Genomic DNA, 12,591 nt, shown 5'->3' with positions numbered 1-12,591 from the left:
TCAAGCCAGCCCGTCGGGTGTGAAGGGGTTAATCTTGTCCAGAGAGATGTCCGTCTCGCACTCAGCGTGCACCACAGTGTGGGGACAGCTGGGGCTCTCGTACCCGCGCGTGGAGGCCGGCGAGATCTGAGAGACCTTGTTGAAGGAGAGCTCCTTCTCCCCGGGGGACTGCTTGACTATGTGAGGCAGCAGGTGGGGGTAGCTGAGGGTCACGATGTCCCGGAGGTTGGTGGTGTCTTGGTGGTAGGACACCAGCTCGTTGCTGAAGTTGACCGTCTCCACCGCATTGCTGGAGCAGAGGCGGCTGCACCCCAGGATGGTGGTGAAGGCCCTGCGGAAGTCGGCGTTGAAGGCATAGATGATGGGGTTCAGGGTGGAGTTGGCCCAGCCGAACCACACGAAGATGCTGAAGGTAGTCTCACTCACACAGGGCGGCTGGCCAGGACCGTTGGTGGCTGGGTCACAGAAGGGGACCATGCAGTTGAGGACGAAGAAGGGCAGCCAACAGCAGACAAAGACGCCCATGATGATGGAGAGAGTCTTGAGGACCTTGGTCTCCTTCCTGAAGGAGCTCTTGAGGCTGGCGTCATGGGGGCAGTCGCTGCCTTGGCAGTTCTGGGCGTGCTCTCCCGCCCGCTCCAGCGAGGAGATGCGTCGGATCTGCCTCTGAGCGATGCGGTAGATGAGGGTGTAGGTGACGATCATGATGGCCACGGGGATGTAGAAGCTGATGAGGGACGAGGAGATGGCATACGTGCGGTTCAGGCTGGAGTCGCAGTTCTCCGGCTGGGTGGTGTTTGGAGAGAAAGTGGAACCGGGATCCGGAGGGATGTCGTCTGCTTTGTGCCAGCTCAGCTGCACCGGGATGAAGGAGATGAGAACAGATAACGTCCAGGCCACCCCGATCATGACGAAAGCCACTCGCTGGGTCATCTTGCGCTCATAGCGGAATGGGCTGGCGATGGCCCAGTAGCGGTCCACGCTGATAATGCACAGGTTGAGGATGGAGGCAGTGGAGCACATGATGTCAAATGCCACCCAGATGTCGCAGAAGCTGCCAAATGGCCAGAATCCGGCCACCTCGGTGACTGCCCTCCAGGGCATGACCAGCATGGCCACCAACAGGTCCGACACGGCCAGGGAGATGACGAAGAAGTTGGTGACTTTGGAGCGCAGGTGGCGGAATTTGACGACGGCCGCGCACACCAGCGTGTTCCCCAGCAGGGTGCTGAGGATGAGGAGGAAGAGGAGGCAGCCGCTCAGAGTGCGGAGAGCGAGTCCGGGGGCTTGATCCTTGTCCCAACTCTCTCGGAACCACGTGCCTTTGGTCACGTTGCTCCAGGGAAGGCTCTCCTCCCCCAGCCACTGCTGCGGTCCCACTTCTCTGCTGCCTACCTTGCCAAACCTGAGCTCCATTTTCCCCATAGCTTCTGGGCCAGCTTCAGGAGCTGAGAGAGAAATAGCAAACAGGCATTGTGTGTAGGCTGCGATCCCCAAATAGCTTGAACGGGTAAGAATTTCTTCTTTCTCTTCTCAAGACAAGCAGTCTCCCTCTGCTACCCTCCTGGGTGAGCACATCTTCCACTTTCTCTGTTCTGACATTTGATCAGTTTTTTTTCAACCCCAGTTTGAATCTGTCTGCCTGGTAGCCTGCATCTCCCAGCAAACCCATCACGAGTGTGGAGCTAATGAACTGCCAGCCGTTTGGAACACAAGAGGAAGCGAGGAGAGAGGAGGGGGCAGTGACTGTGTGTGTGAGAGAGAGAGAGAAAATGATTACTCTCAGTGGCTGACTGCTCTCTTTTTGAGAGCGGATCTCCTTCCCCCACACCAAGCTGCTGCTGTAATTTATATACTTTTTTCTGAGATAAGAGAGTTCCATGTGGGCAGAGAGGTTAAGAAAAGGATGCAAGTTTCAGAAACAACTTGTAAATAGCAAGATCAAATACAAAGAAGAAAAATCTCAACATCCTTATAACTGGTCTGTTGCTCATATTATTATCACTGGCTTGCTTAAATCATTCCGTTTCTCGGTACTGTGTTACTTTATCCTGCGTCAGTCAATGGGTACAGTTTACATTTTTTGCACTGTGAATGGGAAGCAGGTAATATACGGTTTGAATAGCACCTGTTATGTGGGAACTCTGCTTCATTTCCTTCTCACAGAAAGCTGTTGAGAAAGTGCTTACCTGTAAAGTAATTCGCATGACGCTCACTTTCAAAGAACACTGAAAGAGCATCGGACCTATATTGGAAAGACGACCCGTTTAAGCAGTGGCGCTGGAACCATTTTTAAAGTGGGGGGGGGGTGCTGAAAGCCACTGAACAAAACTGTAACCCTTGTGTGTGATAGGATCCGCTCTGCTGCACCCCCAGCACCCCGAGTTCCAGCGCAATCCTGGGGGGTCTGTCTGTCTGTCTGTCTGTGTTTTTGTTTGTACAGGCCTGGGAACACGATTATGGTGTTTGGAACGGAGAGTAAGAGAGGGAAGTGAAACGAGCCAGTGCGTGGTCTTTCCCGATGATCAATACTCGGATGATTTACAGAACAGCGTGCCTGAGTGAATTATGGGTTTTGCCAGAGATGATCAACGCACTCGCTCATCGCAGGCTCCGGTGACTGAACTCAAGGCTATGCATGTGGTAATGAAGCCGTGCTAATTTCACGGGGTGTTTCTAGTGCTGTTATTCATTTGCATGCTCAGTCTATTCGTACACACGTGTTATTGCTGTTATCAAAGCACACTCCACAGGGCAGAGCGCACAGCGTTTTAACCCCATTGCGAGCCCTGCAATGATTTGCTCGATCAGTTCTGTTTAATATGAGACAGCACGCCAGTAATATTCTCTGATTGCTCTTAAATGACTGTGCCGATGCCCGCTGGCTTTTCTACACACGCTGTGTGAAAATAGAAATCCAAATTATCAAACAAACGCAGCATAGCAATTCCTTTACAAAGTGCCATCATTTTGAGTATGTATTACAGAGATTGTCTTCAGTCTGTGATGAGAATATCAAATAAAACAACAAGTCTTCCCTCACCCTGGGGATGATGCTGGTTAGCATTCGTTCTGCACTTCAAAGGGGAAAGGTTTGTCAGATACAGTACGCATGCTGTGTTGTGAAAGATTGTTCTGCTGAGCGCGCATCTCTGCAGCAGGTCACCTTCTGGTTCAGAATCCTGTGCCAGCGTGCTGTTAGTACTGGGTCAGCGTCAATGCGCTCTCTGTGCGCAGCGAGCGCATCCGCCTGTCCAGCGGCTACAGCGTTTAATACGTTTGCGCTTCTCCCTCTAACTGATAGGTTGGTTCATATTTACATAGATAAAGATCGATAAGTGATCATCTTATTTCAACTCTGTTCACAATGACAGTGCTGAGAGTGCAGTGTGTAGACTAGCGCTCATTATTATTAAGGTGCTGGTAATGACAGTGCTGAGAGTGCAGTGTGTAGACTAGCGCTCATTATTATTAAGGTGCTGGTAATGACAGTGCTGAGAGTGCAGTGTGTAGACTAGCGCTCATTATTATTAAGGTGCTGGTAATGACAGTGCTGAGAGTGCAGTGTGTAGACTAGCGCTCATTATTATTAAGGTGCTGGTAATGACAGTGCTGAGAGTGCAGTGTGTAGACTAGCGCTCATTATTATTAAGGTGCTGGTAATGACAGTGCTGAGAGTGCAGTGTGTAGACTAGTGCTCATTATTATTAAGGTGCTGGTAATGACAGTGCTGAGAGTGCAGTGTGTAGACTAGCGCTCATTATTATTAAGGTGCTGGTAATGACAGAGCTGAGAGTGCAGTGTGTAGACTAGCGCTCATTATTATTAAGGTGCTGGTAATGACAGTGCTGAGAGTGCAGTGTGTAGACTAGCGCTCATTATTATTAAGGTGCTGGTAATGACAGTGCTGAGAGTGCAGTGTGTAGACTAGCGCTCATTATTATTAAGGTGCTGGTAATGACAGTGCTGAGAGTGCAGTGTGTAGACTAGCGCTCATTATTATTAAGGTGCTGGTAATGACAGTGCTGAGAGTGCAGTGTGTAGACTAGCGCTCATTATTATTAAGGTGCTGGTAATGACAGTGCTGAGAGTGCAGTGTGTAGACTAGCGCTCATTATTATTAAGGTGCTGGTAATGACAGAGCTGAGAGTGCAGCGTGTAGACTAGCGCTCATTATTATTAAGGTGCTGGTAATGACAGTGCTGAGAGTGCAGTGTGTAGACTAGCGCTCATTATTATTAAGGTGCTGGTAATGACAGTGCTGAGAGTGCAGTGTGTAGACTAGCGCTCATTATTATTAAGGTGCTGGTAATGACAGAGCTGAGAGTGCAGTGTGTAGACTAGCGCTCATTATTATTAAGGTGCTGGTAATGACAGTGCTGAGAGTGCAGTGTGTAGACTAGCGCTCATTATTATTAAGGTGCTGGTAATGACAGTGCTGAGAGTGGAGTGTGTAGACTAGCGCTCATTATTATTAAGGTGCTGGTAATGACAGTGCTGAGAGTGCAGTGTGTAGACTAGCGCTCATTATTATTAAGGTGCTGGTAATGACAGTGCTGAGAGTGCAGTGTGTAGACTAGCGCTCATTATTATTAAGGTGCTGGTAATGACAGTGCTGAGAGTGCAGTGTGTAGACTAGCGCTCATTATTATTAAGGTGCTGGTAATGACAGAGCTGAGAGTGCAGTGTGTAGACTAGCGCTCATTATTATTAAGGTGCTGGTAATGACAGTGTTGAGAGTGGAGTGTGTAGACTAGCGCTGGAGAGCTGAGAATAGAGCGCGCTACTGCAGAGAATACAAAGAAAGGTGAATAAAACATCACCAAAAAAACAGTGTAACAGCAACATTATTTTTATATGGTATGCAAGTATTACACAGTATGTGTGTAATTTTAACAAAAAAACAATTCAGAAAGGAAAGGCCTCTTTAAAAATGAGTTACAGGCACAGATTGTTAGTTTGTTTTTAAAAAGTCCGTTGTTTTCTTGATCCGGATGGGTTTTTAACACTCTTGCCATGCTGGAACACTCCTCCGGCACACTCTCTGCAGACAGCTTCAGCCTTCACTGCGCTGCTTCCAGGGCACTGCTGCTCTGCAGAGAGGAGCTGCTGGGCTTCAACCCTGGAGATGCTGGATGTGAAGAGAACACAAGGGTGATTTTCTACCTACCTATCTAGCTAACCTAAGTTTTAGCTCATAAGAACCATCTTCCCAATCTGTTTAACACAGCTTTCTCAAGGGAAACTATCTGGCATGCAGGTAATAAAAGTTTGCCCAATTATTTTACCCAGATTTGAGGGGAGGGGCTTCGTCGGAACCTCAGGGAGAGGGGGCGGGATGTCCGGAGTGGAGTCTTCCAATATAGACCTGAGCTCCGCCTCCAGCTCATCTGTGTCCCCGCCCACTGGAAAGAGAAGTGAAAGGGTGAGGCATGCAGGGCCACAGGCAGCCGAGGAAGGCTCCTGCTGTCCAAGCACCGGTAAAGCAAAGAAGCTGCTGCCTATTTCCCTCAATCAGATCTGGCTTCACGACTGCGCATCCAGCGGCCGGTTTTCATAATATCTGTATTTACTGTATGACCTTTTTAGAACATGCGTGCACACACTTCGCTTTGAAATCAGGCCCTTGCAATGACAGTGAAAGAGCGCTTCGATTTTCAGGCTGTATTCTGTGGTTTTTGCTTCTTTGATAGAAACAGCGCCGCCACGGTTATGAAAGTCTCTTCAGTGCAGGATTTACTGAATTCATTTCAAATGACAGCGGTGTTGAACTTTGGCGAAGTGGTGTCCGAGTGGCAAGGCACTGAAATACTGTGCTGAGAGTACGGCTTTCATTAGACTTCTACGATATCATTTTGTAATTTCTTTGATCATATGATGTTGAATGGAATATCTACTCTCAGGGCTAGCGTCTGTGAATACTGCAATGCGTTTACTTGTTACAGAGAGGAGCTGTCCTCAGAATCAGACTCTAATGCGTGCTGGAGGGAATCTCAGGGTAAGTGGTTCTCCTGGCACATGTGAGGATCGGGGGAGGAGGGGGGGGGGTGACAGCTCAGGGACGTACTTGAGGCATTGAGTCCTGCCAACGTCTGGTTCACGTCGTCCTGGGCATCACAAAGCTGCAGAGAGCAAAACGGAAATCTTTTAACACAGCGATGGTACCAGATTATTGCTCACAAAGTTTCTTTCAGTGTTTCTAAAAAATTTAGCACGACTGTATAATTACAGATGGTTACTGCACTGTGGACACTGGCCAGAGGGGGGCGCTCTCTCACCTCCTGGATCTGGTCAACCAGGTTCTCAGCTCTCTCCACTGTCACGTCCTTCAGAGACAGCCTGAGAGCCGACACGCCAGCCTGATACGCCTGCACCACCTGAGAGAGACACAGTGAGTTTTCAAACACGATCTCTGGTACTACACTGAGTTAAAACTGTTAGCAAACCGTGCTTTCAGACTGTCTTGCACTTGCTGGGATCACTTCCCTGCCTTACTTCCTGTCAGCAACCAATCAGATGCTTCCCCTTATTGACCGACGTGCATTCAGCCAGTAACACGCCTTGACCCAGAAGACACTGCTGCAGTGACCCTGGGAGTGCTAACAGATAACCCACATCAAGGGCACAGAAAAGGAGTTTCCTTCAACCAGATATCATGTTTTAAATTATAAAATACAAGCATGCTCCAACATGCTTCTTTAAAAACACTGGAGACCCGAGCAGCTGCTGGAAATGCAAAATAGCAAAGACTTATTGAATGGATGTGGTGAGCTGCAATAACCGCGCTTTCACTCGGCTTTATCACACTTTGTCATGCTCTTACTATGGGAAGGGCAGAGCTAAGGGGAGGGGGTCGCAGAGACGGAGCGATAGAAAGCCAGTGAGTGCCCCCATGACAGGGAGCTTGGCGCGGGCCCTCCTCACCAGGCGGTCTGTGTGCGAGTTGGCAATCCTCTCCAGGATGCCCTGCACCGTCTCCAGCTGCGTGTGCAGGCTGTCCGCTCGCTTCTCCGCACGCTTCCTGGCTCTGAGACACCGCAGCGCCTGGGGGAAGAGAGAGGGAGAGAGAGAGCGTCAGATCACACAGCCCGTGGGGCATTCGCCTTCACTAATGCCAGGGTATGACGTAAATCACACCAACTACAAAACTGACTAATGCATCCTAAGAAGGGAAAAGTTAAAGCTGCAAGTTTTTGAGTTTAAAAAACAAAACATAGATTTTGTAAAAATAGATTAAATTAACCAGGCTAGACTGACTAACACAGCCCAAAGCAAATGTACTGAAAGAAACTTAAAGTTAGCGGCGCTCTGGAACCAGTGTGCCAATAAGCAGTAAACTGGGTGAAGCTGCCCGGACCACCCTGACAGCAATGCGAGGAACAGCGTGCTTGCCAAGCAGCTGGATTCGAAGGGGCGCTGCAGCACACCGCGGGAGGTCAGCGCAAACACCTGGAAGCTGCTTTAAAATGCTTCTGTGAGCAATTCAATCTCTTTAATAAGGGAGCTTCATTTACCGTGCATGTATTGAAATGAGTTTTCTTTATCTGATTACAATATTGGCATCCTGACTGGATTCAAGTGTAAGGACCTTATTCACAAAGCCGTGTGTATTGATAGTAACGAGCTATAAATAATTAATCAGCACACTAAACAGAACTGCGGGGGCTGGCACAGGGCCCCAGTTCTAGCTTTAGTTTTTATGCTGATGTAAATCTTGGTGGCATTTTAAATTCAAAGTGTCTCCTTATCAAAAACTATTTTAAAACGCTGCCAAATATCTCGGGTGGCTTTGACGCACGTGGACAAAATCGTTTAAATGCATTATTTTACTCTTCCTGCATCAGTCCGAGCGATGGAACAACACTGCGCCGAGTCGATCTGCTGTCAGTTGAAACGCGAGTAATAAAAGGCACGACCCATTACCCTCGGCGGCACAAACGCAGTTCGGTTATCCATTTACCAGAAAACAGATCGGATGCCAAAAACAGCTGGAAGAGTCGATTAAAAAGCCAAACCGGCTTGCATCCCTACTGCGGACGGCACTCCCCGCCGTCCCGGGACCCCTACCTGCGTCTTCTTCCCCTGGCGAAGGAGAGTCCTGGCCTCCTCTCTGCACCTGCGGAGCACCAAGACAGGCTGTGTGAATCGCCAGCGCACGCAGCCACGGCAGGACTGCTTACCTACACCCAGATACAAAATCACACACACCTGAGCATCTTCCAATGCTCGGGCAGAAAACGTCCTGCAATGAAATACTGGATCACTTGAAATAAAACTAAACGCTGAAATATAAAAGACAGCTATAAACACTAAACTGCAACTTTTTAATACGCAGCACAGTTTAAACTAAACTTTGAAATTAAAAATTTTTCAGACTGGATTTTTCAACTACAAAACCTCCAGGTGTGTCAAAACTGCGCTGTCAGCGCCCTCTAGTGGTTGCTATTGGATTAGTTTTTCATCAAACCTGTAACAATTGATCCAGACCAGAATGGCATTGATCACTTAAGTCAAAACATTTGTCAAAGAAACTTTACGAAGTTTCTTTTAGAAAACCGTGAAAAAAATACAACTATTAATACAACTCCCATTGCACAGCAGTTTGATCCATTCCTGGTTTTAATACCCCTTACCCAAGCTTGTTATCTACACCCGAATCAAGCCCACAGTAGAACCTGGGAAGGGTGAAACCGCTCTGCAATAGGAGTCTTATTCCCCTCCCCGCATTCCCTTTCCTGGCATCAGTACCTCTCTGCCTCCTGGGCCAGCGCCTCCACTCGCTCCCCTAGGAGCCGCTCGCTCCGCTGCAGCTGGTAGATGCCCAGGTCCACCTCCCCGACCGGGGACACGCGGCTCTGCCCTGCCTGGGTGAACTTCACAATCTGGGAGGCAAGCGTACAAAACGAGATCAGCGCAACACGGACGCCCCAGGGCACCTCATACAGGCGTGGCCAGGTGAGGAGTGTGCCCCAGACAGACTTCAGCAGGCTGAGTCTTGTACTGATCCCTAACGGGTAACCTAGAGGCTGTCTGAGGTCTTTGTCAGCGGCATAAGGAACACGATTCACACCACTGCACATCCTATCAAGACTGGAACTCCTTTAGAGTGACTTCCCCAATTTGCACTGCACTATACTGTACTGACAGCGCACCAGCACCCTCACCTTCTCCCCCTCGTGCACAGCCACAGTGACCTGCTTCTCCTTTTGCAGCTGCAGCAGAGCCAGGCACAGGGTGGCCTCGTCGGGGCAGATGTGGGCCGCCATCCCCCGCAGCTCTTGGAAGGGGACCAGGGTGCGCTCGGCCGCGGGGGAGCCTCGATACACACTCAGCAGCTCTGAAGCCTTCTCCTGGGGGGGGGGGCAGACACACAGGCACCACAAACACACACTCTGGTTAGGATAGGGAGTACAGAGACAAGAAAAACACACACTGCTTTGTGCAAGGCGCAGACTGAAGATTCACTACAACAGGCTAGTACAACTGCACCTTTGTTTTTTTAAAATACCAAAAGAAAATTTGTGAGTACAGCAGAAGTCTGTTTCAACGTCTTCAATCCATGGCTTTGAAAAAAGACTTCCAGTCCAGAGGTTAGTCAGCAAACATCCTCCGTTTCTTGAAGTATTTCTAAACGCGGGGAGATGGAACAGCGTGCCAGCCTACCTTGACGAGCTCTGTCACCAGGTAGGACTCCTCAGGTGGCACGCGGCTGCTGCCCAGGATGGTGGTCAAGGTCCACTTGAGTGGCCTGACCAGCAGCAGCCCCACGCCCCACGACAGCCACCCTGAATCCACCAGAGCCGCAAATTCAGACTCCTTCTGCAGCTTTCCGCGCCTGCTGGGCACAACACAGCCGTCAGCAAGCGGACCGGACAGGACACAGGGCTTCAACACACCTGCACAGGGGGCTAGGGGGCTTCCACAACACAAACCCACGACCTGCCTTTCAATTTCCTTTTAAAATCAACTCCCAATTCCAAATTCATATTCCTTGCTGTGATTGTTCAACTGCAGTCAATTTCACTGACTGTCAAACAGCGATTTCAATGTAAGCGACTGGTTGCCATGTGAGCAGCTCTTTTTAACAGAATGCTAACGACTGCAACTTTGATCAGCGACCTGCTGGAATTGATTAAGAGAGAACTGGATACTTATTTTTTTTTTTTTTTTAAAGTAACTGGAAAGGAAATTGTAATCAACCTTCTGTTTGAGATCGTGAATGCAAGTGCACAAAGTGAGCTACAATCACAGCACCGACCGAAGACTAAGCAAGGGCTTGCAGAGACAGGCCGTGGAGGGGCAGCTGTCCCTAGAAATAAGATGCAAATATTCCATTCATGTTTACGGGTATCCCGCATTGCTCTGGGTTAAAAAATAACATTATCAGCAACCACCTGATCATATCCTGGAGGACAGTGGGCAGGCCCAGCGGCACGGCGCCGTTTCTCCGGAAGCTCTCGCTCAGTTCCTGCAGGGTGACGCTGACGGCTCCCCGCCGCCGGCAGCAGCTCACGATCAGCGGCGCCCAGAAACTCATCTTGCCGTCCCAGTCCGTGCAGTTTACCTCCCGGTTCAGTTTGAACGCCGAAAACAAGAAGGCCATCCGCTCGTCGTCTGCCCATTCTGGGGGGAATTCTGCGGGGCTGCCCGCCGCCTGCTGCGGTGCTGAGGGCAACATATTCTACCGCACAAAAAAAAACAAAAAAAACACGCAAATATACAGCCTGTACCGCTCCACTTGAAGCGTGAAAGGCAAATCGTGTTATTGCGATGGGTAAGGGATTATGCAGCTGTCTCACGTCGCTACGTGTTGCATTTGGACAGCTGTGCGACACTCGCGTTCATGTCGTGCAACATTCACAGGGCTTCTCTGAGAAGAATGGCGTGCATGCACAGCAACGCAAACCTATATGAAGGTCCTTTAAGAGAGACGCTTAAACCGAGCCTGTGTGAATTGCACGCACGGCATTTGCAAGTCGTGAGAGTTTGTCTGCTCCCGAGCAAAGCGGATAATGATCCAGCTGTACTGGCATCAGCAGAGCGCTTGTGGTGTTTATAAATCTCGCAGCTTTACATCTTTGTGTCTCAGCTTCCCCGGAGAACGCATTCTCTCTTTTAAATGATGCACAAAAACATTACGCTTCAAAAAAATAACAACATCGACCTACTTCTGGAGACCCCGACATCCGGCTTTATCAGACGAGGCAAGGGGCGGGGTTTGGGGTTTAAGGGGCGTTTCTCTACGTGTGGCCCCGCCTCTCGTGTTTTGACAGCTGCTTGTCACGTGGTTTCATGCTTACCTCTATGAAGAACAATCCCATGTCTGCCCGCTAGCAGAACAGCATTGATAAACTCCGCTGTGCACAGCAGATCAGAACAGCATTGATAAACTCCGCTACGCACAGCAGATCAGAACAGCATTGATAAACTCCGCTGTGCACAGCAGATCAGAACAGCATTGATAAACTCCGCTACGCACAGCGCACAGCAGATCAGAACAGCATTGATAAACTCCGCTACGCACAGCAGATCAGAACAGCATTGATAAACTCCGCTGTGCACAGCAGATCAGAACAGCATTGATAAACTCCGCTACGCACAGCAGATCAGAACAGCATTGATAAACTCCGCTACGCACAGCAGATCAGAACAGCATTGATAAACTCCGCTACGCACAGCAGATCAGAACAGCATTGATAAACTCCGCTACGCACAGCAGATCAGAACAGCATTGATAAACTCCGCTACGCACAGCAGATCAGAACAGCATTGATAAACTCCGCTGTGCACAGCAGATCAGAACAGCATTGATAAACTCCGCTACGCACAGCAGATCAGAACAGCATTGATAAACTCCGCTACGCACAGCAGATCAGAACAGCATTGATAAACTCCGCTGTGCACAGCAGATCAGAACAGCATTGATAAACTCCGCTGTGCACAGCAGATCAGAACAGCATTGATAAACTCCGCTACGCACAGCAGATCAGAACAGCATTGATAAACTCCGCTGTGCACAGCAGATCAGAACAGCATTGATAAACTCCGCTACGCACAGCAGATCAGAACAGCATTGATAAACTCCGCTACGCACAGCAGATCAGAACAGCATTGATAAACTCCGCTACGCACAGCAGATCAGAACAGCATTGATAAACTCCGCTACGCACAGCAGATCAGAACAGCATTGATAAACTCCGCTACGCACAGCAGATCAGAACAGCATTGATAAACTCCGCTACGCACAGCAGATCAGAACAGCATTGATAAACTCCGCTACGCACAGCAGATCAGAACAGCATTGATAAACTCCGCTACGCACAGCAGATCAGAACAGCATTGATAAACTCCGCTGTGCACAGCAGATCAGAACAGCATTGATAAACTCCGCTACGCACAGCAGATCAGAACAGCATTGATAAACTCCGCTACGCACAGCAGATCAGAACAGCATTGATAAACTCCGCTGTGCACAGCAGATCAGAACAGCATTGATAAACTCCGCTACGCACAGCAGATCAGAACAGCATTGATAAACTCCGCTACGCACAGCAGATCAGAACAGCATTGATAAACTCCGCTACGCACAGC

At 49.3% G+C, this 12,591-nt stretch overlaps 2 protein-coding genes across 2 annotated transcripts; both read right to left on the bottom strand.

Moving 5' to 3' along the window:
- On the bottom strand, window positions 1-1,128 carry LOC121303048 (D(1C) dopamine receptor-like). The gene has a single exon (XM_041233444.1). It carries the CDS (start codon window positions 1,111-1,113, stop codon window positions 1-3), a length of 1,113 nt encoding a protein of 370 aa, XP_041089378.1. The 5' UTR covers window positions 1,114-1,128.
- Window positions 1,129-4,830: 3,702 nt separating this feature from the next.
- On the bottom strand, window positions 4,831-11,337 carry LOC121303239 (charged multivesicular body protein 7-like). The gene is made up of 10 exons (XM_041233819.1): window positions 10,395-11,337; window positions 9,664-9,835; window positions 9,165-9,350; window positions 8,749-8,882; window positions 8,068-8,116; window positions 6,925-7,044; window positions 6,279-6,377; window positions 6,068-6,122; window positions 5,289-5,405; window positions 4,831-5,131 (listed from the first exon to the last, which is right to left on the bottom strand). The coding sequence occupies exons 1-10, from the start codon at window positions 10,676-10,678 to the stop codon at window positions 5,064-5,066; spliced, it is 1,284 nt and encodes a 427-aa protein (XP_041089753.1). The 5' UTR covers window positions 10,679-11,337; the 3' UTR covers window positions 4,831-5,063.
- Window positions 11,338-12,591: the final 1,254 nt, after the last annotated feature.

The sequence above is a fragment of the Polyodon spathula genome, chromosome 31, assembly GCF_017654505.1.
Source record: "Polyodon spathula isolate WHYD16114869_AA chromosome 31, ASM1765450v1, whole genome shotgun sequence".
Taxonomy (NCBI): Eukaryota; Metazoa; Chordata; class Actinopteri; order Acipenseriformes; family Polyodontidae; genus Polyodon; species Polyodon spathula.
This window is presented reverse-complemented; position numbering and strand designations above follow the sequence as displayed.

What these genes read in the sequence shown, in the direction of transcription:
- LOC121303239 (XM_041233819.1), bottom strand. Translation starts at nt 10,678, where the DNA reads ATGTTGCCCTCAGCACCGCAGCAGGCGGCGGGCAGCCCCGCAGAATTC. An exon ending in CTGTGCACGAGGGGGAGAAG is followed by an intron (nt 8,883 to 9,164) that starts GTGAGGGTGCTG and finishes CTTGCCTCCCAG; the next exon opens with ATTGTGAAGTTCACCCAGGC. An exon ending in GCCCCTCCCCTCAAATCTGG is followed by an intron (nt 5,132 to 5,288) that starts GTAAAATAATTG and finishes CTTCACATCCAG; the next exon opens with CATCTCCAGGGTTGAAGCCC.
- LOC121303048 (XM_041233444.1), bottom strand. Translation starts at nt 1,113, where the DNA reads ATGCTGGTCATGCCCTGGAGGGCAGTCACCGAGGTGGCCGGATTCTGG.